The sequence below is a fragment of the Littorina saxatilis genome, linkage group LG17 (genome assembly GCF_037325665.1).
Source record: "Littorina saxatilis isolate snail1 linkage group LG17, US_GU_Lsax_2.0, whole genome shotgun sequence".
Classification (NCBI taxonomy): domain Eukaryota; kingdom Metazoa; phylum Mollusca; class Gastropoda; order Littorinimorpha; family Littorinidae; genus Littorina; species Littorina saxatilis.
The window spans coordinates 3,878,358-3,900,857 of record NC_090261.1 but is presented as its reverse complement, the minus strand read 5'-3'; the positions used below and the strand labels follow the sequence as shown (position 1 = coordinate 3,900,857).

The 22,500-nt window shown below is 42.5% G+C and overlaps 1 protein-coding gene and 1 long non-coding RNA gene across 2 annotated transcripts in view; both read right to left on the bottom strand.

Moving 5' to 3' along the window:
- The window catches only part of LOC138952117 (uncharacterized), a 132,115-nt gene that overhangs the window by 25,290 nt on the left and 84,325 nt on the right, over nucleotides 1-22,500 (bottom strand). The window lies entirely within an intron of this gene.
- Nucleotides 1,785-19,637, bottom strand: LOC138952498 (uncharacterized). The gene is made up of 5 exons (XM_070324186.1): nucleotides 19,186-19,637; nucleotides 13,021-13,123; nucleotides 10,066-10,166; nucleotides 4,725-5,362; nucleotides 1,785-1,828 (listed from the first exon to the last, which is right to left on the bottom strand). Exons 3-5 carry the CDS (start codon nucleotides 10,134-10,136, stop codon nucleotides 1,785-1,787), a joined length of 753 nt encoding a protein of 250 aa, XP_070180287.1. The 5' UTR covers nucleotides 10,137-10,166; nucleotides 13,021-13,123; nucleotides 19,186-19,637.

The following is a 22,500-nucleotide window of genomic DNA, read 5'->3' as shown; positions in this document are numbered from 1 at the left end:
TACATTTACAGAGAAAGCACTGTACACAAAGAAAAGATCATATTTAAACCAAACAAGAAGGGCAAAGCCCATACGACTCACATGCTTTACACATTTTTCCTACCAAAATACATGTGACCTTGACCCAAGGTCAAGGTCATCCAAGGTCATGCAACACAAAGCTGTTAATTTAAGACATAGGAAGTACAATGGTGCTTATTGGCTCTTTCTACCATGAGATATGGTCACTTTTAGTGGTTCACTACCTTATTTTGGTCACATTTCATAAGGGTCAAAGTGACCTTGACCTTGATCATATGTGACCAAATGTGTCTCATGATGAAAGCATAACATGTGCCCCACATAATTTTTAAGTTTGAAACAGTTATCTTCCATAGTTCAGGGTCAAGGTCACTTCAAAATATGTATATAATCCAACTTTGAAGAGCTCCTGTGACCTTGACCTTGACGCAAGGTAAACCAAACTGGTATCAAAAGATGGGGCTTACTTTGCCCTATATATCATATATAGGTGAGGTATTGAATCTCAAAAACTTCAGAGAAAATGGGAAAAATGGGAAAAATAGCTGTTTTTTAGGCAACATTTATGGCCCCTGCGACCTTGACCTTGAAGCAAGGTCAAGATGCTATGTATGTTTTTTGGGGCCTTGTCATCATACACCATCTTGCCAAATTTGGTACTGATAGACTGAATAGTGTCCAAGAAATATCCAACGTTAAAGTTTTCCGGACGGACGGACGGACGTCCGGACGGACGGACGGACGACTCGGGTGAGTACATAGACTCACTTTTGCTTCGCATGTGAGTCAAAAAACACGCAAAAAAAAAAGAAGGAACCTCTCTAAAGAACTCGCGAGTGATCCACTTATCCGGTATGAAAGTGGACAGCTTCGATCATGGAAATACAGACACTTAATATAACCTTTACCGGATGTCGCATTTAGCTACACACTGCCGATGTAACAGTTCTCTCACAACCCATACAAAATAATACATCTCACATAGGCGTCGCCATACTGTTTCTACCGACGATACAGGTCTCTCACAACCCATGCACGTCACAGAAGCTTTCAGTGTCTATCCCTCTGCTACCCATACACTAGCAGAAGCTTTCAGTGTCTATCCCTCTGCTACCCATACACTAGCAGAAGCTTTCAGTGTGTATCCCTCTGCTACCCATACACTAGCAGAAGCTTTCAGTGTGTATCCCTCTGCTACCCATTCACTAGCAGAAGCTTTCAGTGTCTATCCCTCTGCTACCCATACACTAGCAGAAGCTTTCAGTGGGTATCCCTCTGCTACCCATACACTAGCAGAAGCTTTCAGTATCTATCCCTCTGCTACCCATACACTAGCAGAAGCTTTCAGTGTCTATCCCTCTGCTATCCATACACTAGCAGAAGCTTTCAGTGTCTATCCCTCTGCTACCCATACACTAGCAGAAGCTTGACTTTTTAAATTGTATGGGTCCTGTATAACACAGGAAGCACAGTAAAGGTTAGTTTTAACTTACATATATACAAGAAACTAATTACGTAATTAGTATGATTTCAAAGAATACCTAACAATAGTAACATTTCCTTGGAGTAGTTTGACTAGTTCAAGAGATCTAAACAACGAAGTGACTGTGGTAAGATGAACAAAGTTCAAGAGATATCAGTGTTTTATTGTGTCTCTGGGTTGTGGATGACCCAGAAAGTCCGGCAAAGGTTATAGAGTAAGTGTGGCATTGCAGGGCAGACTTCTTCTTCTTGGCATTCGCAGGCAGGGCAGACAAAACGGTTCATCTGTGCCACCATCTTCCAGCTGTGGCCATGGAGAAACAGCCTGTAAACACACAACATACAGGCACTATGTTAGACACTCACAATGAACAAACTGATTTCATAAATTGAAGGGGAAAAAACCATGTTGATACTCCGCTTCTTCTTCAGTAGAGCCATCAAAATCAATTGGGTGATTATTCTGAGGCTATTTAGTGGGATATATATGCTCCTACCTATACCAAAATACCAAACAAAATCCTAATCGCGGAAGTTAATGTGACTGAAGGATAGAAGCACCGGACAATGGCTGTCCTTCCCCTGCTGGCAGCTACATCCTATGTAACGATGTGAGATTGGCCCCTCTGTCACCATACCCCCTCAATATAGTTCACACTGAAATGTTTCCCGGTAAAATTAAAGAAGTAAACTTATTTAAGGACAAAAGACATGTCAGTTTCTTGCATGATTGTGATTGTGAAAAAACTTGGTGGTGAAATTGAATAGATTTCACCCAAATATTTTATTGCTTCAAAAACGCGTACCAAGTGGTTACATCCCTTGAATGAAAAGGGAAACATTTTAGAATGAATCACATTTCTAAGTTTAAACTAAAAAAAATTGGTTGGACAAATTTGACCCCATGAATGTTAGGTACATACGTTCGCTCGTCAGTACTATCGAAGGGTGTTTTCATGTTCAGTGTGAAGTTAATACAAGCTCAACGAGCCTCCTAATCAGGAGGTCGTGAGTTTGAATCCCGGTTGCTGCCGCCTGGTGGGTTAAGAGTGGAGATTTTTCTGATCTCCCAGGTCAACTTACGTGCAGACCTGCTTAGTGACTTAACCCCCTTCGTGTGTACACGCAAGCACAAGACCAAATGCGCACGGAAAAGATCCTGTAATCCATGTCAGAGTTCGGTGGGTTATGGAAACACGAAAATACCCAGCATGCTCTCAGAGTATAGTGTGGGGAACCCAAATGGGCAAAACAAGCTCACACGTAACCAGAAAAATTGTGGAACGCGGAAGAAGAAGAAGGTCACCGGTGACCGATGACTTTAAGTGTTCAGTATGTGAGTGTTTGCTGCGTCATCTATACCAGAAAACTAGTGTTTGGCCTGTTATTCTTCTTCTGTGTTCATGGGCTGAAACTCCCACATACACTCATGTTTTTGCATGAGTGGATTTTTACGAGTATGACCCCCCCCCCCCCCCCCCCCCCACTATTTAGGCAGCCATACGCCGCTTTCTGAGGAAGCATGTTGGGAATTTTCGTGTTTTTATAACCCACCTAACTCTTGACATGGATTACAGGATCTTTTTCGTGCGCACTTGGTCTTGTGCTTGCGTGTACACACAAAAGGGGACAAGGCACCAGCTGGTCTGCACATAAGTTGACCTGGGAGATTGGAAAAATCTCCACCTTAACCCACCAGGCGTGGCCGGGATTCGAACCCACTACCTTTGGCTTTGGAGGCCGGCGTCTTACCACCAAGCCATTGTGCTTGTCAGCGTGTTATAAAGTTCTTTCCGAGAAATGTTTTCACGCCGCCATTTTGCCTTTTGGAATTTCTTTTCTTTCTGTATCTCATTCTTCTACTTTTGCTATGTCGTATTCTGAGTCCGAGAACAGTGTTGCTGGTACTGATTGCTCAGATAAAGCTCTGAGCTTGCTTGCTGAGCTTGCAATTGGCCATGATTATGAAGAAGAAGGGGATTGTTCTGGTCTTGAAATCTGAGATGGAGGAGATAAGGTCAAATGAATGACATTTTTCTCTTGAGGTCTACATTCAAACTCAATTTCTATTATAATGCAAAGGCAAAGACACTTTTCGCAAGTCACCCTTTGAAACTCAGCCTCAGTTGATAAACTACTGAGAATGCCAGGTTTTCATTGCTAAGATTAATGCTGAAAATGGTAATTCACTGATGCAGTTATCGAGTTCTTTCATGGTAGTACCTGTAAATAATAATTCTTTTTCTTAGCAATCTATGCATACCATTGGAAATCCTTGGACCAAGAAACATTTATCGGACAGAGGGACAGACAGATATACAGTGAAGAAAGTGATGAGGGGACACCCTCAGGGCTAAGCTGTACTTAATAACAAGAAGGGCAAAGCCCATACGACTCACATGCTTTACACATTTTTCCTTCCAAAATACATGTGACCTTGACCCAAGGTCAAGGTCATCCAAGGTCATGCAACACAAAGCTGTTAATTCAAGACATAGGAAGTACAATGGTGCTTATTGGCTCTTTCTACCATGAGATATGGTCACTTTTAGTGGTTCACTACCTTATTTTGGTCACATTTCATAAGGGTCAAAGTGACCTTGACCTTGATCATATGTGACCAAATGTGTCTCATGATGAAAGCATAACATGTGCCCCACATAATTTTTAAGTTTGAAACAGTTATCTTCCATAGTTCAGGGTCAAGGTCACTTCAAAATATGTATACAATCCAACTTTGAAGAGCTCCTGTGACCTTGACCTTGAAGCAAGGTAAACCAAACTGGTATCAAAAGATGGGGCTTACTTTGCCCTATATATTATATATAGGTGAGGTATTGAATCTCAAAAACTTCAGAGAAAATGTGAAAAATGTGAAAAATAGCTGTTTTTTAGGCAACATTTATGGCCCCTGCGACCTTGACCTTGAAGCAAGGTCAAGATGCTATGTATGTTTTTTGGGGCCTTGTCATCATACACCATCTTGCCAAATTTGGTACTGATAGACTGAATAGTGTCCAAGAAATATCCAACGTTAAAGTTTTCCGGACGTCCGGCGTCCGGACGGACGGACGTCCGGACGGACGACTCGGGTGAGTACATAGACTCACTTTTGCTTCGCATGTGAGTCAAAAATAGGTGTCCCTTTGTCCTAGGTGAAACATACAGTAGAATGCAATTACTGGAGTGGCAAAGAAAGAGAATAAATGATGAAAACTCACCGCCAGGTCCAGGGATCCCACATGAATGTGCAGGGGTTTCTTCATGTACTGGTTGGCCAGTTGCTGAACGTCTGCCGACCATGTCGCACCGAATGTCTGCCGGCCATGTCGCACTGAACGTCTGCCGGCCATGTTGCACTGAACGTCTGCCGGCCATGTCGCACTGAACGTCTGCCAGCCATGTCGCACTGAACGTCTGCCGGCCATGTCGCACTGAACATCTGCCGGCCATGTCGCACTGAACGTCTGCCAGCCATGTCGCACTGAACGTCTGCTGGCCATGTCGCACTGAACGTCTGCCAGCCATGTCGCCCTGAACGTCTGCCGGCCATGTCGCACTGAACGTCTGCCGGCCATGTCGCACTGAACATCTGCCGGCCATGTCGCATTGAACGTCTGCCAGCCATGTCGCATTGAACGTCTGCCAGCCATGTCGCACTGAACGTCTGCCGGCCATGTCGCACTGAACATCTGCCGGCCATGTCGCATTGAACGTCTGCCAGCCATGTCGCACTGAACGTCTGCCGGCCATGTCGCACTGAACGTCTGCCGGCCATGTCGCACTGAACGTCTGCCGGCCATGTCGCACTGAACGTCTGCCGGCCCTGTCGCACTGAACATCTGCCAGCCATGTCGCACTGAAAGCAAATTAAAACAAATGTAACTGAAAGCAAATAAAAACAAACATTTTGTAACTTTATTTTAGCCATACAACATTGTTAAAGGTCCAGACCATGCTGTTTTAGCGTCAAAAACGCTTCGAATCGTGTTCCTGCGCGACCGAACACTTCCCGATGTTTGCAGTTAGTTAGAAAACCACTTTCTTACCGTCTTCAACAATGTTTGGTTTACTTCGGAATCTTGTAAGGCCGTAATCCGACGAATTTTGTGACCGAAGCGACGGATTTCTTCTCCAAAACGACCCGCCATTGTGCCGCGTGATCTTCGCGAGACTGGCTTATGAATAAATTATCCGTGACGTCACACAGTGTGAAGATGCCGTTTACCAACATGGCAACAAGCGTGACTGCAGACGAAATTGAACCGTACATGTTCGAACTACCAGTTTCTCTCCTCGAATCAAGCATGAAAGATGAGGAGCGGAGGCCACTTCCAGCAGTAGTGAAAAGACAGTGACGATGAAAATTGCGACTCTGTTTGTCTCAGCGATCAAAGGTAAACACGCCCGCTCTCTGTGCTGAACTTATCGTCTGCTTTCGAGTCTGTGCTATTTTTTCACTCTCGCCTTGTCAACGCACTCGCGAATAAGTGGGATATTGTTTAAGTGTTCATGCATTGCATTCACGAGTAAAAGAACAACAGCTCATCGCAGTTTTAACCGTTCTTGATTATTTCAGAGACTGGTGTCAGAGTGGCCACTGTACCTGTTGTATTGTGTGGGAGGGGCAGATTTGAGAGAGAGAGGAAGCTAGCCTGAGGTACATTGTAGAATGAAAACTTGCAGGGGAGCAAGAATGCATCACCAGCCACGAAGGTGTACATACAACTTTTTTTGAGGTGCCTATATTTGTTTGATTTTTAAATGTATGTATTTGTTGTTGTTTTTAAAGGCTATCAAGAAAACTGTTGTCATTTAAATTTGACACTCAGTCAAATATAGTTTCACACACACACAAGATTAACTCACTTGCATGCCCACAGAAGAAGTTTGCTATTCACATTGTTCTGTTGTTGTTGTTTTTATAATGTAATCATTGTAACATCAACACTCAGTAATAACCAATATTACAACACAATCACTTTTTCATCAGAACTCACTCACATACTACATGTATTAAACCCTGGTTTGTGGACACTTGCATTTGTACTTTGCATGGGAAAGCAGCCTGAATTTCAGGTGAACTTTAATAAAAGAAGATTTATATGTATGTTGCTCTGGATGCATGTTTTAATAAATAATAATGACATTCAGGAAAGTAAAAGGACTGTTGAAGTTTGCTGTTGTAAAATGTCTGATGATTAGGGTTTTGTTGCACATTTAGTGAATTGACTGTACCAATTGCTGTTATTATTTACACTCAATCAGTGCATCCACATGATATTATGTAGCTTAAATTAAAGAAAATGTTTTGATGTGTTCAGAACATACTGACAAGTTGCACACTCACTGACTTTCCGAAAGAACAGGAAAGTTCTTCCTGCCTGTCTGGTCGCTGCCATCAGAGACCTCTTTCTGTCACAGAGCTACACAGGCTTCAAATATATGTAAGATAAATAAAAGGTACATTACAACTCTCAACTGCAGGGCGTGTGTGTGTGTGTGGGGGGGGATGTGCATAACCATTGCATACTTAAGGTCGGCTTAAACTGCAAACAGAAATGTGGAGCTTGCGTAACAATCAGTCTTGCTTTGTCAGATTTGGAGATAGGCAGCCTCAGTCTATATAGTTGGTCGCCAGTTGGGGCGTCCTGCTTGGTGACAACTTGAGCTTTGTCAACTGGTCTAGCTGTAGCAGTCAAAGTCTGGGCACTGTTGCATTGTAGTCTTGCTGTGTATGCAGAGCTTTGTTGTAGCTGCCATAGGCCAGTGTTGCCATAGGCCAGTGTTAGGATCACCACCCCCTCAAACAGCTCGTTCAGTTAACCTGATGCCTGTTTTAGACAGAAAAAAAAGTTACCACAATCAGCAGAACTTTCACTGGAGAATGGGCATAATTCTTTCATACTTTTCTTTCTCATAGCTTTTTTTGGTTTTTATAATCTCTTCATTACACTAAATAACATCCATCTTAAGACCTATTTTGAGCCTTAATTTAAGTTGACTAGTAATGATATTAATCATAATGTATTTATTTTTATAATGTACAAACTAGAGTATGTATGTGGATATGTGTGTGATGGTGCTGGTATGGATATGTGTGGTTTGGGTTATGTGTGTACTGATGTGTACATTTTATGTGTTTTGTATGTTTTGCGAGTGCGATTTTATGTGATGTTATTCTGTACACCAGCCAAAACAAAATGTCTAGTATATTAGATAATAAACGCACCTTTAAATTTATTAGCGACTACACCCCGTCACCCTCCAGTCCCCCCCCCCCCCCCCCCCCATTACACCCTACACTTTTAACATTGTATAAAAAATCATGTCCCAATATAGGTCCCTAGTTACCTGGGAGGACGTTAAGCTCCATAATCAACATCAACAACGTATTGAATTGAATTGAAAAGCTGGGGTTAGGAGGTCTAACTTCTTGAATTAAAGTGTTTTTTTTCTCAGGTGCATGTAGTTTTTTATTTGCTTGAAATCATGGTGTATTCTGGTTGTAAGAGAAGAGTCAATTTCCTTGTAAGCCTGCAAAATTAAGATTTGTCATTTTTGAAGTACACAAGTTTTTGTAAGAGTCCAAAATAGTCCAGGATAAGGAGGAAAAACATAGGGTGGGTCAGGAAATCTGAAACATTGCATAGTTTTGTTTTGCCTATGTAGACACAAAAAGTACTTAGAGCACTCCCCCCCCCCCCCCCCCCCCCAAGAGACCATAGCTTAGTTTTAATTATTTTAATGCCACTGTTAGCAAGAGGAGTACTACAGACAGCAATCAAACAGTGGATTTTTTCTGTAGACATTGTTATTTCTGTTTAGGTGTTTCAGTAGTTTTCTATGCGGATAAATCATGCTGCATGATCACTAGAAACAATCCAGCTCTGTAGCATGCAAGTTTTTTAAAGGTTTTTTTCCCATGTTACTCTGAGAGAAAAAAAAACCCACAGAGATAAAGTTGAACTGGCAGTTTGACTGAAGCAGTGGTAATAACACAGAGTTGTGCTCTTCCTACAATCAATGTTTTGATGTGGATGATGATGTCCGAACATGTACTTGGTTGTATTATTTTGCTAGACTATTTGTTTCTGTTAGATATATCTGCTCACATGATTGTTGTTCATAATTTGACATTACATTTACTGCTGATCAAAATGTATTGTTGGAATAGGTCTGCTTAATATTCTGACTGCAGTTTTGTAATAAAATCAAATAACACAGATGTTTTAAGTATCAAAGTGCTTTTCACACACACACACACACACACTATGAGTATGACTGCAAACATGAATTTGTACTTGTATTAATTATAATTACTGTATTACAGAACCTGATCTGAAAAAAAGGACAACAGCAAATTATTCATGCAAGCTTGCTGTATTAACGATTTTTTTTATCCATTTAATACAACACTGAATTAAAAGATAACAACTATAACAACGTGTGTGTGTTTGTGTGAATGTCTATGTGTATATGGACGGACACTGATTAAACCTGAGACTCATCGATTACCCAGGTGAGTGTAAAAGAGGGAGAGAGAGAGGGAACTTTAAGGTGGGTGCATGGGGACGGACATGTAGTAACAGATATATGTTTTAATCTGTAATCTTAACACATGTGCTTAAAATTAGGAACAGATGCCATTCCACTACAAATACTGTCAGTCTGACAAAAACGCCCAGTGACACTGAACCCCTATCCCTTACAGAACACATTCAGTATACATGTACTCACTTCCTTTCGTCTGCGTTTAGTGAAAGCAGATCGTTCTGATGACATTGGTATCCGGTTTCTGACCTCCTGTGAGTGGTCAACAATTGTCGGAACTGGAACTGCGTCAGGCAACAGCTGTTTTGTGTGTGCCAGGTTTTCTTGCCGGCTTAACTGCGTTCACATTGGAAGAAAGTGTCGCGAAACACAGCACATCGTGTTGGCCGTTTCCAGTTAATCAGTCTTGCTGCAGAAGTTGTAAGCCCATCGGAAAAAGGTGACAACTGATGCCTGAACCTTTTTTCTATACTTCATAGCTATCAGCAGCCGTGCGCATTCCTTCGGCGTGTTGTTGATGCTCGATGTAGGCAAACGCCCACTTGAGCCTAAGCTGTACACGAAATGACGTCACAGCCGGTTCTCGTCTACTGGCGGCCATTTCGAAGTCTCGTTTAGCAGACGAATTTGGCGGAACGTTTTTAATTAAATCACAATGATAAAGCTACGAATTGGTGAATTTCTTTACATTTTTGGAATCTTTAGGTGCATTTCTCTAACCTTCAGTCATCGGTTAGTGGTTCTAATAACCTTTAAAACAGCGTGGTCTGGTCCTTTAATACTAAGCCAATAAATGAATAATCCAGGCATTATTTTGTGTTTCTCAAATATTGAGCATTCAAATCATAAGGAATGATTTTTTGAAATAATATTAATTCCCATCACTTCACGGGACACTACATGAAGACATTATTTTGGTGAACATTACAATTGTTTAAAAATCGTCATTAAACACTCAAGTCAGGCTGAAGGTTTACTGAAACTTGTTGTTAACCATCACCGACTGACCTGGTCATGACGGTCTGTCTGTCGGGGTGGATCTCAAACAGCCCCTTGCAGATGTCACGTTTGAACCCCATGTCCTACATCCTGTCAGTCTCGTCTAGAATCTGAAAATAGAAACATGATCCAGTCAACCCAGCGCCGTCACTGTTACATGATCCAGTCAATCCAGCACTGCAGGGGCTCACATCCCCGCCGGACATCCACGGATATTTTTTCCAAATATCCTAAACATTTTTCATGCAGGAGGACATATGTCCTATTGTTTTTTTTCACAAAGTGGTCATCGTCCGATTATGCTTTCATTTGATCCGGACATTGTCAATACTTTCCAATTTACAGTAGTTTGATGTTGCTATTGTATCGATGTTTTGCGAATCGATGTGTCTTTAAGCAGACAAAACTTGGGGAGACCTTATGTGCTTTTTATAGAGAAGAGCTTTCAAGTGTCGCAACTCTGAATGTTCCAAGCCCGTTGACAGTTACTTGCATTCCTTCGTGGAAAAAAGCAACATGCCGCCAAAACAAAAATTGGTGCTAGAAAAAGGCCAGAAGCACCGAGAAATATAATCACACCTGAGAACCAAGACATGCTCATGCGTGTGTACCTCGAGGGGCCAAAGGGTGACATTTAAAATAAAACAGTGAAGCTTGTAGAAATGTGAGCATCCACCAGAAAGCGAATGTGATGGCAAGAGAAAGAAACAATCACAGTGAGTTGTTGTCATTAGCTCAGTGACAGAATAACACGTTTTTATATTTAGTCAAGTTTTGACTAAATATTTTAACATCGAGGGGGAATCGAAACGAGGGTCGTGGTGTATGTGCATGTGTGCGTGTGTGTGTGTGTGTGTAGAGCGATTCAGACTAAACTACTGGACCGATCTTTATGAAATTTGACATGAGAGTTCCTGGGTATGAAATCCCCGAACATATTTTTCATTTTTTTGATAAATGTCTTTGATGACGTCATATCCGGCTTTTCGTGAAAGTTGAGGCGGCACTGTCACGCCCTCATTTTTCAACCAAATTGGTTCAAATTTTGGTCAAGTAATCTTCGACGAAGCCCGGACTTCGGTATTGCATTTCAGCGTGGTGGCTTAAAAATAATTAATGACTTTGGTCATTAAAATCGGAAAATTGTAAAAAAAAATAAAAATTTATAAAACGATCCAAATTTATGTTTATCTTATTCTCCATCATTTGCTGATTCCAAAAACATATAAATATGTTATATTCGGATTAAAAACAAGCTCTGAAAATTAAATATATAAAAAGTATTATCAAAATTAAATTGTCCAAATCAATTTAAAAAACACTTTCATCTTATTCCTTGTCGGTTCCTGATTCCAAAAACATATAGATATGATATGTTTGGATTAAAAACACGCTCAGAAAGTTAAAACAAAGAGAGGTACAGAAAAGCGTGCTATCCTTCTTAGCGCAACTACTACCCCGCTCTTCCTTTGCCTTTGCCATGAGCGGTGGCCTGACGATGCTACGAGTAAAATGGCATTGCGTTCAGTTTCATTCTGTGAGTTCGACAGCTACTTGACTAAATATTGTATTTTCGCCTTACGCGACTTGTTATAACTTTGATTTGTTGTTACCCTTTTGCCAATGAAAATTATTTTATTTGTTCTGTTACCTTTGTGACAAGAAACTTGTCCTTCTGTTATTTTGACGTCATTTTTGATGTTTCATTAACACGACCTTGCGACACCAAGCCTCATCAATTTGTTTTCCATGAGACATTGGTAACATTGTATCAACATGACACCTGTCACAACAAGCCATGTAACATTGTATCAACATGACACCTGTCACAACAAGCCATGTAACATTGTATCAACATGATACCTGTCACAACAAGCCATGCAACATTGTATCAACATGACACCTGTCACAACAAGCCATGTAACATTGTATCAACATGACACCTGTCACAACAAGCCATGTAACATTGTATCAACATGACACCTGTCACAACAAGCCATGCAACATTGTATCAACATGACACCTGTCACAACAAGCCATGTAACATTGTATCAACATGACACCTGTCACAACAAGCCATGCAACATTGTATCAACATGACACCTGTCACAACAAGCCATGTAACATTGTATCAACATGACACCTGTCACAACAAGCCATGCAACATTGTATCAACATGACACCTGTCACAACAAGCCATGCAACATTGTATCAACATGACACCTGTCACAACAAGCCATGCAACATTGTATCAACATGACACCTGTCACAACAAGCCATGCAACATTGTATCAACATGACACCTGTCACAACAAGCCATGCAACATTGTATCAACATGACACCTGTCACAACAAGCCATGCAACATTGTATCAACATGACACCTGTCACAACAAGCCATGCAACATTGTATCAACATGACACCTGTCACAACTAGCCATGTAACATTGTATCAACATGACACCTGTCACAACAAGCCATGTAACATTGTATCAACATGACACCTGTCACAAGCCATGTAACATTGTGTCAACATGACACCTGTCACAACAAGCCATGTAACATTGTATCAACATGACACCTGTCACAACAAGCCATGTAACATTGTATCAACATGACACCTGTCACAACAAGCCATGTAACATTGTGTCAACATGACACCTGTCACAACAAGCCATGTAACATTGTATCAACATGACACCTGTCACAACAAGCCATGTAACATTGTATCAACATGACACCTGTCACAACAAGCCATGCTCTCACTCTTTCTTGTACAGACCATGGATTCTTTATAAAGAATTGTTTTCCACTCTTTATTTTATTCCCCGGTCAAACCAATTAGCAATCGGTACGTCTGACCGAGCACCCATATCTTTATCGGTATTTGCAAATCTTAATCGGTAAAATACCAGAAATTACGGGTAAACGCGATCCCTGGGGGAAGAAAAATGTGTTATCTCACCAGTCCTTTGTAGGGTTTTGCAACCATCTGACTGCTGCTTGACTCCCAGCTTGCTGAACTGACTTGTTGATCTTGTCTGCTTCCCACTTCATGTCAACAGACTCTGAAAAAAGACCCAGAGTGAAGTAACCATCAAGATCAAGATAAACTATTCTTAACATAACACATGTATGTGGCAGAAACGAGAACAAAGTTTAAAAAAAAACAACAAAGAATGCACTAAAGAATTAATCTACAACATGTATACAAATAAGAGGAAACAGGACAACGATTGGCGTGAGAAGAAGAAAGGAACAATTAATCAAGAGAGAGAGAGGGAGGGGGAGAGAGAGAGAGAGAGAGAGAGAGGCGATACAACTGGTTTAGTTTAGTTTAGTTTATTTGTTGCTTAACGTCCAGCCGACTACGCAGAGCCATATCAGGACGAGGAAGGGGGGATGAAGGGGGCCACTTGTCAAGCGATTCCTGTTTACAAATGCACTAACCCATTACTTGTGTCCCAGCAGGCTTTAGTAAAACTAAATTAATACCTACTGGAAGATTACCAGTTTCCAGTATGTTAAAATAGGCTTAACCTATCTACTGCTGGACTTACATCAGAACACTAACAGATTAAACAAGAAGGGCAAAGCCCATACGACTCACATGCTTTACACATTTTTCCTACCAAAATACATGTGACCTTGACCCAAGGTCAAGGTCATGCAACACAAAGCTGTTAATTCAAGACATAGGAAGTACAATGGTGCTTATTGGCTCTTTCTACCATGAGATATGGTCACTTTTAGTGGTTCACTACCTTATTTTGGTCACATTTCATTAGGGTCAAAGTGACCTTGACCTTGATCATATGTGACCAAATGTGTCTCATGATGAAAGCATAACATGTGCCCCACATAATTTTTAAGTTTGAAACAGTTATCTTCCATAGTTCAGGGTCAAGGTCACTTCAAAATATGTATACAATCCAACTTTGAAGAGCTCCTGTGACCTTGACCTTGAAGCAAGGTAAACCAAACTGGTATCAAAAGATGGGGCTTACTTTGCCCTATATATCATATATAGGTGAGGTATTCAATCTCAAAAACTTCAGAGAAAATGGGAAAAATGTGAAAAATAGCTGTTTTTTAGGCAACATTTATGGCCCCTGCGACCTTGACCTTGAAGCAAGGTCAAGATGCTAAGTATGTTTTTGGGGGCCTTGTCATCATACACCATCTTGCCAAATTTGGTACTGATGGACTGAATAGTGTCCAAGAAATATCCAACGTTAAAGTTTTCCGGACGGCCGGACGGACGGACGTCCGGACGGACGTCCGGACGGACGGACGGACGGACGGACGGACGGACGGACGGACGACTCGGGTGAGTACATAGACTCACTTTTGCTTCGCATGTGAGTCAACTAGACATGAATCGCGAGACAAGCGGCAAGAGAAGAGATTTTTGGAAAAAATACAGGTGAATGAGCAAGAAGGCAGAAAAAAGAAAAAGAATTCATGAAGAAAAAGAGAGCATGACAGGAAAGAGGAACCAAAAATCTACCTAACAGCAAACTAGAAAGCTCCTGCGGTTCCAAGAACAGGAGGGGCCTTTAATTTCATAACCGCAGTGCCCCACTGCGGGACGATACAACTGGGGCATATCAACTCCAACTAGAACTAACAGGAGACAGACAGACGTGCACCAACTGACAGTGACACTATACCATGGTCTAAAGTAACACTGGCTAGCTAATCTAGACACAGCCATCGTTGAACGCTGAAGAAGAACTGGCTAGCTGTTGACTTCAAAATCCTTGATAAACAAACCTCTGCTTTCTGTTGGGGTTGTCAATAGCCAACTTGCAAAATACCCTGTTTGGGTAGCTTTCCGGTGCGAGAGATATGAAAGATTCACTTCCCTGCAGGCATATTTTTGCTCAAGAGTTACCGTTCCTTCCATAGATCAGTGCGCTATCATGGCGACTAAATGGCAGAATAAGTTTTCATGCGTTACAATTACCAAAGTTGCAGAATTACCTATAAAAAAAAGAAGATTGTATGCACACAGCGCCGGTACAGGATTTTGTTCCGTGGGTTCACCGTCAAAAAAAGGTCTTGCATTTTTCTCACTGATTTTGATGAGCACTGTGAATTGCATCATTGTTATGTAACACATGGTAACTGTCATAGTGGATTTGCCCAGAAGGTAGTCGATTACATAATCAGTGAGACAATATCAATAAACAGTCATCAAGAGTTAAAAAACCCAGTTAAATTGAATTGATAAAATTGAGCACAGGAAGCTGAAAAACCTTTACATTGTATTGATAAAATTTTCAAGAGCACAGGAAGTTAAGAATTCAGATGATGAATATTAGAAAGTAGAAGCCCGAATGTGTTGTTGACTTTCATTTTTGCTCATATTGAGAATTGTAATGCGAAGGTTCAGCAAAGCGGTCTTTATTATATTGTCATACAGGGTGACCCCCCCCCCCCCTCCTCCCCCCCCATACAAAAACAAGAAGAGCAAACGCTCGATCGAGTCACTTTCGCAGTTCTGAATATTATATGAGGCATCAGATGGACAGGAAGAAATTGCTATTCACAACACAATGAGTCACGTTCACATAAAATTTGAGCCCGGTCACTTTTAGAGTTTCCGAGAAAAGCCCAACGTTAAGTTGTGTGTTGCCGAACAGAAAAGGCTAGTTATCTCCCTTGTTTTTCTGATAACGTTCGTAAAAGGCTACAGATGTAAATACTTTGATGTAAAGAATAATCCTACAAAGTTTCAATGACATCCGATGAACTTTGTCAAAGATATAAAATGTCTAATTTTTCCTTTGACGCTGACCTGTGACCTTGAAAAAGGTCAAAGGTCAACGAAACCATCGTTAAAGTGTAGAGGTCATTGGAGGTCACGACTAAACAAAATATGAGCCCGATCGCTTTGATAGTTTCCGAGAAAAGATATAAAATGTCTAATTTTTCCTTTGACGCTGACCTGTGACCTTGAAAAAAGGTCAAAGGTCAACGAAACCATCGTTAAAGTGTAGAGGTCATTGGAGGTCACGACTAAACAAAATATGAGCCCGATCGCTTTGATAGTTTCCGAGAAAAGTCCAACGTTAAGGTGGTGTCTACGGACGGCCGGCCGGCCGGCCGGACAGACTAACACTGACCGATTACATAGTCACTTTTTCTCAAGTGACTCAAAAATGCTAATGACTTCTACATTGGTTAACCGAACCACTTCATATTTTCGGGACATAAACTTTTGCCAGTGCATGACCATTCCACAAAGTGACAGTTTCATATTTCAAAAGGTCTGACTTTTGTGCAAATTTAAAATAAGTTGCCAAATTCAGGGATCGACTCAACAGTACGAGGTTTAAAATTGAGCAGAAGCTAAACAAACCCAATTTAAGCTCTCCAGATTGTTATCTTTGGAGTAATTTGAATGACATATTATACCATAATCAACATTCGATAATCAGTGACTTGAATACAGCAATTAATCACAGGATCAGGGTATTTCCAATGGATGATTTTGTTTTTGTCATTGATGAATTTTGCGCAACATTGCGCAAATGTAACTTTACAATGAAGGGATTAATTTTTCCAGTCATTTGAGTTTAGCAAATATTTTCATACTTGTTGTGGATGAACTTCAGTTCGTCCACGACCATTCTACAAAGTTTCGAGTCGTAGGTAAAATGGTCCGACATTTACTGTTTCTCCAAAATGTGTTCCAAATTACACCTCCGAACTTCTCATTTGCACGAAAGCTTTCCCGTCTAGGGATTGCCCTTAACCTAGCTATAACTTTTTTCTTCAGGTCACTGATGATCTAGAGGGTGGAGGGAGTGTTTGTGTATACTCAGACATTCAGATAATCCAAAAGGTAAAAGTCTGGAAGGTTTAAATTAGGTAAGAATTGCTACCGTTCAATGTAAAATTCTGTTCTGTTGAGTCGATTGCCGAATTTGGCAACTTGTCTTAATTAGCACTGTGCATGCCGATGTGGCATGCATTCACCTACTTTTTACGTTTGCTCAAGCCATTGCACGATGTAAAAAGAAGTAAACCGTGTTTTTATTGTGGCACCTTGTTGTGACCCGTTTTGTGGAGCGTTAATATTTTTACGTGAGATTCACGTGCTCCTTGTTCAGTTGTTGTGACCTGGTTTTGGTCGGAGCGTCACAAACTGTGTCGTTTAGTTCTAGAACACCGTGAGATTCACGTGCTCTTTTCCGTGTCTTGATTTTGGGGTGAGCCCTGCGAATCTGCGTTGCAAGTTTTAGAATACGTGTGACTCACGTGTTTTTAGTTTTGTGATGTCAGCTAGTTCCTTGGTCTTCTTTCTGTTAAATATACCGTTTTAAGTTTTGAGCATGCACGGAGTGCGTGATCGGTTACTGATTGGTTGTAAAATAGTAGTTTCACCCGATTCTGTCTTAGGAATGTTGTTGGTTGGTCAATACGGTGACCTTTGACTTTTGAATAACTATTCCATGTTAGGTTTTTGTTTCCATAAATACCACTGCTTGACTCCTGTCTCGTCAGTCGATCTGAGGGTTTTAGGAAGTGTTTGGTTTTGATCTGTAAACGTATGAAGGTTATCAAGTGAACCAACGGAGTGTTACCTAAAGATAGCAACGCAAAGACCAGGGTCAAATGGCCTTCCACGAAAGGCCAAGGCAAAAAAATATGCCGGAGTACAACAACACGTCTGTGCAGTAGTGTTGAAGTGGGTGGAATGACGGCCGGTAGCAGGACCGCGCATGTGCGGGTTACCGGTAGGGGAGGTGACTCCCGTCCTTGACTACGGATTGTTTTTCTTAGGGAGTTACTTCCCCCCTTACCAGGGTCGAGTACTACTTCAATATCTTAGCAATGAACTGAAGTTAATGCCATTTATGTGAGTTGAGGTAAGAATATGTGATTGAATCGTTTTGTGCCCTTCGTTTGAGAGGCAACACGTTTTTGGTACTGCTGGTCAACCCACACAGCGCATAAGGTAATTTTGTTGTTACTTGTTTGTGTTGTGTTTTGGTCGCCATTTTGTAATGACTTTGTGAGTTGTTTATGTATAACGTGAGTTGAAAGTCTGACTTGTTGTAGTGTTTCTTTATTGTGTGTTCAACTGTTCTAGTGTTGTGAACGTACAGCAATGTTTTGTAGACGCTAGAAAGTCGCTAATGTTTATAATGATAACTTGTGTTTCTGTGGTTAACGAAGTTCGAAGTGAAACGTTTTCTCCGACTTTTTCAGCCTTACGTTAAAAGAATTTAGGTAAAAGAAGCTTGCGGTCTGTGGTGATCGTTTGTAAACGGGCTTATTTCTTGTAACGTTATTGAGGGAAAGTGGATGAGTAAATATCTTGTTTGTGACTTTGATTAACGCAGGAACATTGTCGTTAGGAGACTTTTTGGTATGACACTGACAGTTTGCTTTGTATTCCTGGCCTAATGAGTCAACGTTTTGTATTTTTCTGAAAGTAGCCATTTTGGTTTTAAACGTATGTATGCTAAGTTTCTTGAGTATTCTTAGTGCTTATGGTATTGTTGAACGTACGGAACGTAACTCTTTATTGTTGTTGAAGGACCGTCTAACCAACGAGTGTTTGGTATTTGTAACTTTCTTGTCTGTTTGTCTTCGCCTGTCTTGTGATTGTTTATTTTTCTTGTATTTACTTCTCGTGTCTTGTTAATGCATTTAATACTTTTGCCATGTCTAATAATTTGTTTTCTTTTCTCTTTTTCTTTCTGTTCATAAGTTTTTTACCGCAATACGTAGTACTGTAACTATATATGCATTACTGATACCTAGTGTCAGATGTAAAATAATAAACCAGTACTTTTGCGCGTTATCGCTTGTAACCTGTGTTTGTCATTTCGTATGAACAATATGTAGTACCAGCCTCGCTCACGAAGGCGCGCACATGCACAAAAGTCAGAACTTAGTTTAAAGTAAAAAATTGCCACTTTGTGGAAGGGTCATGCATAGGATAGAGTTTATGTCATCCAAATTCACAGTGATTCAGTCAACAGATGTAGAAGTTATTAGCATTTTTGAGGGTTGCAATTTTGGGGGGTCACTGTACCACTACCAGGGCAAGTCTACACAACCAACACCCTCCCAGTTACAGCCAAAAAAAGACAATAAATGTTTAACTCACAGGTTCAAAGGGCTGCACCATGTCATCCTGGATCACATACTTTTCCCCGAACTCTTTCTTCTTCAGGTACAGTAAAGTCGTGGGCAGGACAAGGGCGCACGCATAGTGGAATGGCCATTTTGTCCTGAGAAAACCAGAAAACTCAATGAAATAATGTACGCATGGTCGTATGCTGTCATGGGATCACGCAGTGTTATGCCCATTATGTCATGAAAACCCCCAGAAAAACTGAACGTAATATTGCAATCCATTTTGCAGGTGGTCAATCTCTTTCCAGATTTGTCCTTGGTCATTGCTGACACCAAATGGGTGAATCTCCATTTGGACTCACCAAGTGAATGGACGTAAAGCTTAATGTTACTACCACTAATGCATTGATCTTTATCACTATTGACTGAAAGGTCCACAACATCTTCTTAGTTCATAGGCTTAGACTCCCACGTTCACTCATGTTTTAGCAACACGAGTGGATTTTTATGTGTATGACCGTTTTCACCCAGCCGTACAGGCGGCATATGCCGATTTCGGGGGCAGGCATGCTGGGTATTTTCGTGTTTCTATACCCACCGTACTCTGACATGGTTTACAGGATCTTTTCTGTGCGCACTTGGTCTAATGCTTGCGTATAAACACGAAGGGGGTTAAGTCACCAGCAGGTCTGCATACAAGTTGACCTGGGAGATCAGAAAAATCCCCACTCTTAACTCACCGGGCGGCAGCGGCCAGGATTCGAACTCACGACCTCCCGATTAGGAGGCCGACGTCTTACCACCATGCGACTGCGCTTGTCTGGTTTGTTTGTTTGTTTGCTTGCTAACGCCCAGCCGACCACGAAGGGCCATATCAGGGCGGTGCTGCTTTGACATTTAACGTGCGCCACACACAAGACAGAAGTCGCAGCACAGGCTTCATATCTCACCCAGTCACATTATTCTGACACCGGACCAACCAGTCCCAGCACTAACCCCATAATGCCAGACGCCAGGCGGAGCACCCACTAGATTGCCAATTTCCCGGCCGGGGTTCGAACCCACGACCTCCCGATCACGGGGCGGACGCCTTACCACTAGGCCAACCGTGCATCGCTTGTCTGGTCCACAATATCAAATGCTACTGAAGTTTTGAGAAGTTGATGTCAGTTGTCACATTGAGCACTTCAGCAGCTGCTATTCTGCTTGAATGAAACAGAGAGCACCGTCTCGGTCATAGGCCACTAGTCAGGGGAAATGAAGCAAGTCACCTAAGGTGAAATCACTACATTTAGTGAAGCTGTCAAACTCGCAAAATGAAAGTAAACGCACTGCATTATTTTTAACCAAGACCGCATAGCATCGTCAGTCCCCTATCTTTCTTTATTTGGTGTTTAATGGTAAATTTCTTAGTAAATTTTCATTTGATTAATATACTTACCCGAATCACATAAAGCATTGTCACAGACTCATATGCTAGGTACTGAAAACGCTAACCCATCAAAACCCTTTTAAGGGAAGCAACCCACTCCAAAAAAGGCTGAACTAGCCATGGCCATGGGCCCCGGGAGTTACCTCCCCTATGGCTACTTCCCATCAGCCACCACACACCCTATCATACGGCTTTAAAGAAACTAAAACCATAAGCGGGGCAGGCGGGAGGGAATTCACTATGTGATTCGGGTAAGTATATTAATCAAATGAAAATTTACTAAGAAATGTACCATTAAATTACATATTCTTACTCCGAATCACATAAAGCAGATAACATCAACATGGCGGTGGGCAAGAGAATAAATCAAACTCACCATCACATTCTATCCAGAACATGGCCGGCTGCCACCAGGGCAGGAAGCCCGCGTGAGCCGTCCTGGCGAAGAGCAGAGACGTCCCGAAGATAATAATTAATTAATATATCTTCGGAACGCCAATACGCAGTAGACAAAACCTCGTCCAGACGTTTGGAGCGTAGCACCGCAAGTGACGACGCCCAAGCCCTAGTCTTGTGGGCTCTCGCAGAGTCCAGGGGAAAGGCAGGCAGCGCCCCCCCCCCCCCCCCGTTCGTGTGACTCCAGACATAAGCTTGTCGTATGAGCGAAGTCACCCACCGTGCCAACGTGACCTTAGAAATGTCTTTCTCCCGTGCGGTAAGAATAGAAAGAAATAACAGTTTCTGAGTACTAGAACGTACAGCCTGAGTGCGGGTTAAGTACATACGCAGGGCCCGAACCGGGCAGTTGACCAAATCAGGGTCATCCGGAGCCAACGCGTTGGTCAGAGCCTTGACTCTAACCAACGGAGAGGCCTGCCCCGGAGCCTGATTTTTAGCCAAAAAATCGGGTCGGAAGTGTAAAGACACTGAACCATCCGATTCGAACGAGATATCACCAGGCAGACCCGACAGAGCGTGAACCTCGCTACCCGCCGGGCCGTAGCCAACAGAAGCAAAAACAGAGTCTTCCGAGTAAGGTTGTGAAGACTAGCCTCTCTCAAAGGCTCAAATTCCGTAGAACGTAAAAAGGCTAACACCAGGAACAGATCCCACTTAGGGGTGGCCAATCTGGACCTGACCTGCTTAAGAGAAGCACCCTTAATCACAGCCGCTATCACTCCCCCTACATTGATCGAACGACCGATCTGTTTGAGTGTAGCGGAAATCGCAGAGCGCCGGACCCTCAAGGAGGAAACGGAGGCGCCCTGTGAGAAGAGAAAGGAGAGATGGTTGGCGACCTGCATAGAGCGGGGCGCAACCGCACTAACCCCCCTAGCAGCACACCAGGTGGACCAGGACCTCCAGTGAGAGGCATAAACGGACGCAGTGGAAGCCCTATGTGAACGGCCCACCAGGTCCAGCGTCAGAGGAGACGCCCCAGAGCGCCTCAGTGAGTCCCGAACAACCTCCACACGTGAAGCTTCAGAAGACTGGGCTCCTCGTGTGGAACGCCTGTTCGGGGCTGCACGAGTTCCCCTCTCCCGAGGGAGAGAGGAATGGGAGGCCCCTGGGCGAGCCGAAGCAGGTCTGGAAACCAGACCTGCGACGGCCAGAGAGGGGCGACCAGAAGAAGAAGAGTCGGCCCCTCCAGTTCCGCCTTTCGAATTACTCGGCTGAGTAATTGGAAAGGCGGGAAGGCGTACGCCTCCAGACCCGTCCAGGAGATGTCCAGAGCATTCACTCGCCAAGCCTGGGGATCCGGGAATGGCGAGACGAACACCGGAAGCCTCTTCGAGAACCTGGTGGCAAACAGATCCACGAGAGGCTTTTGGACCCGGGCCCAAAGGCGCAAGCAGTGCCCCGTGAGTGATGGTCCACTCTGACTGAAGCACCCTGTCGGACCGGCTGAGAGCG

Bases quoted from the DNA above. Each gene is read 5' to 3' on its own strand.
- LOC138952498 (XM_070324186.1), bottom strand. From the start codon at position 10,136: ATGGGGTTCAAACGTGACATCTGCAAGGGGCTGTTTGAGATCCACCCC. The intron at 5,363-10,065 runs GTCAGTCGGTGA...ATTTGCTTTCAG, and splicing joins AGACAGACCGTCATGACCAG to TGCGACATGGCTGGCAGATG. The intron at 1,829-4,724 runs GTGAGTTTTCAT...GTGTGTTTACAG, and splicing joins TGGGATCCCTGGACCTGGCG to GCTGTTTCTCCATGGCCACA.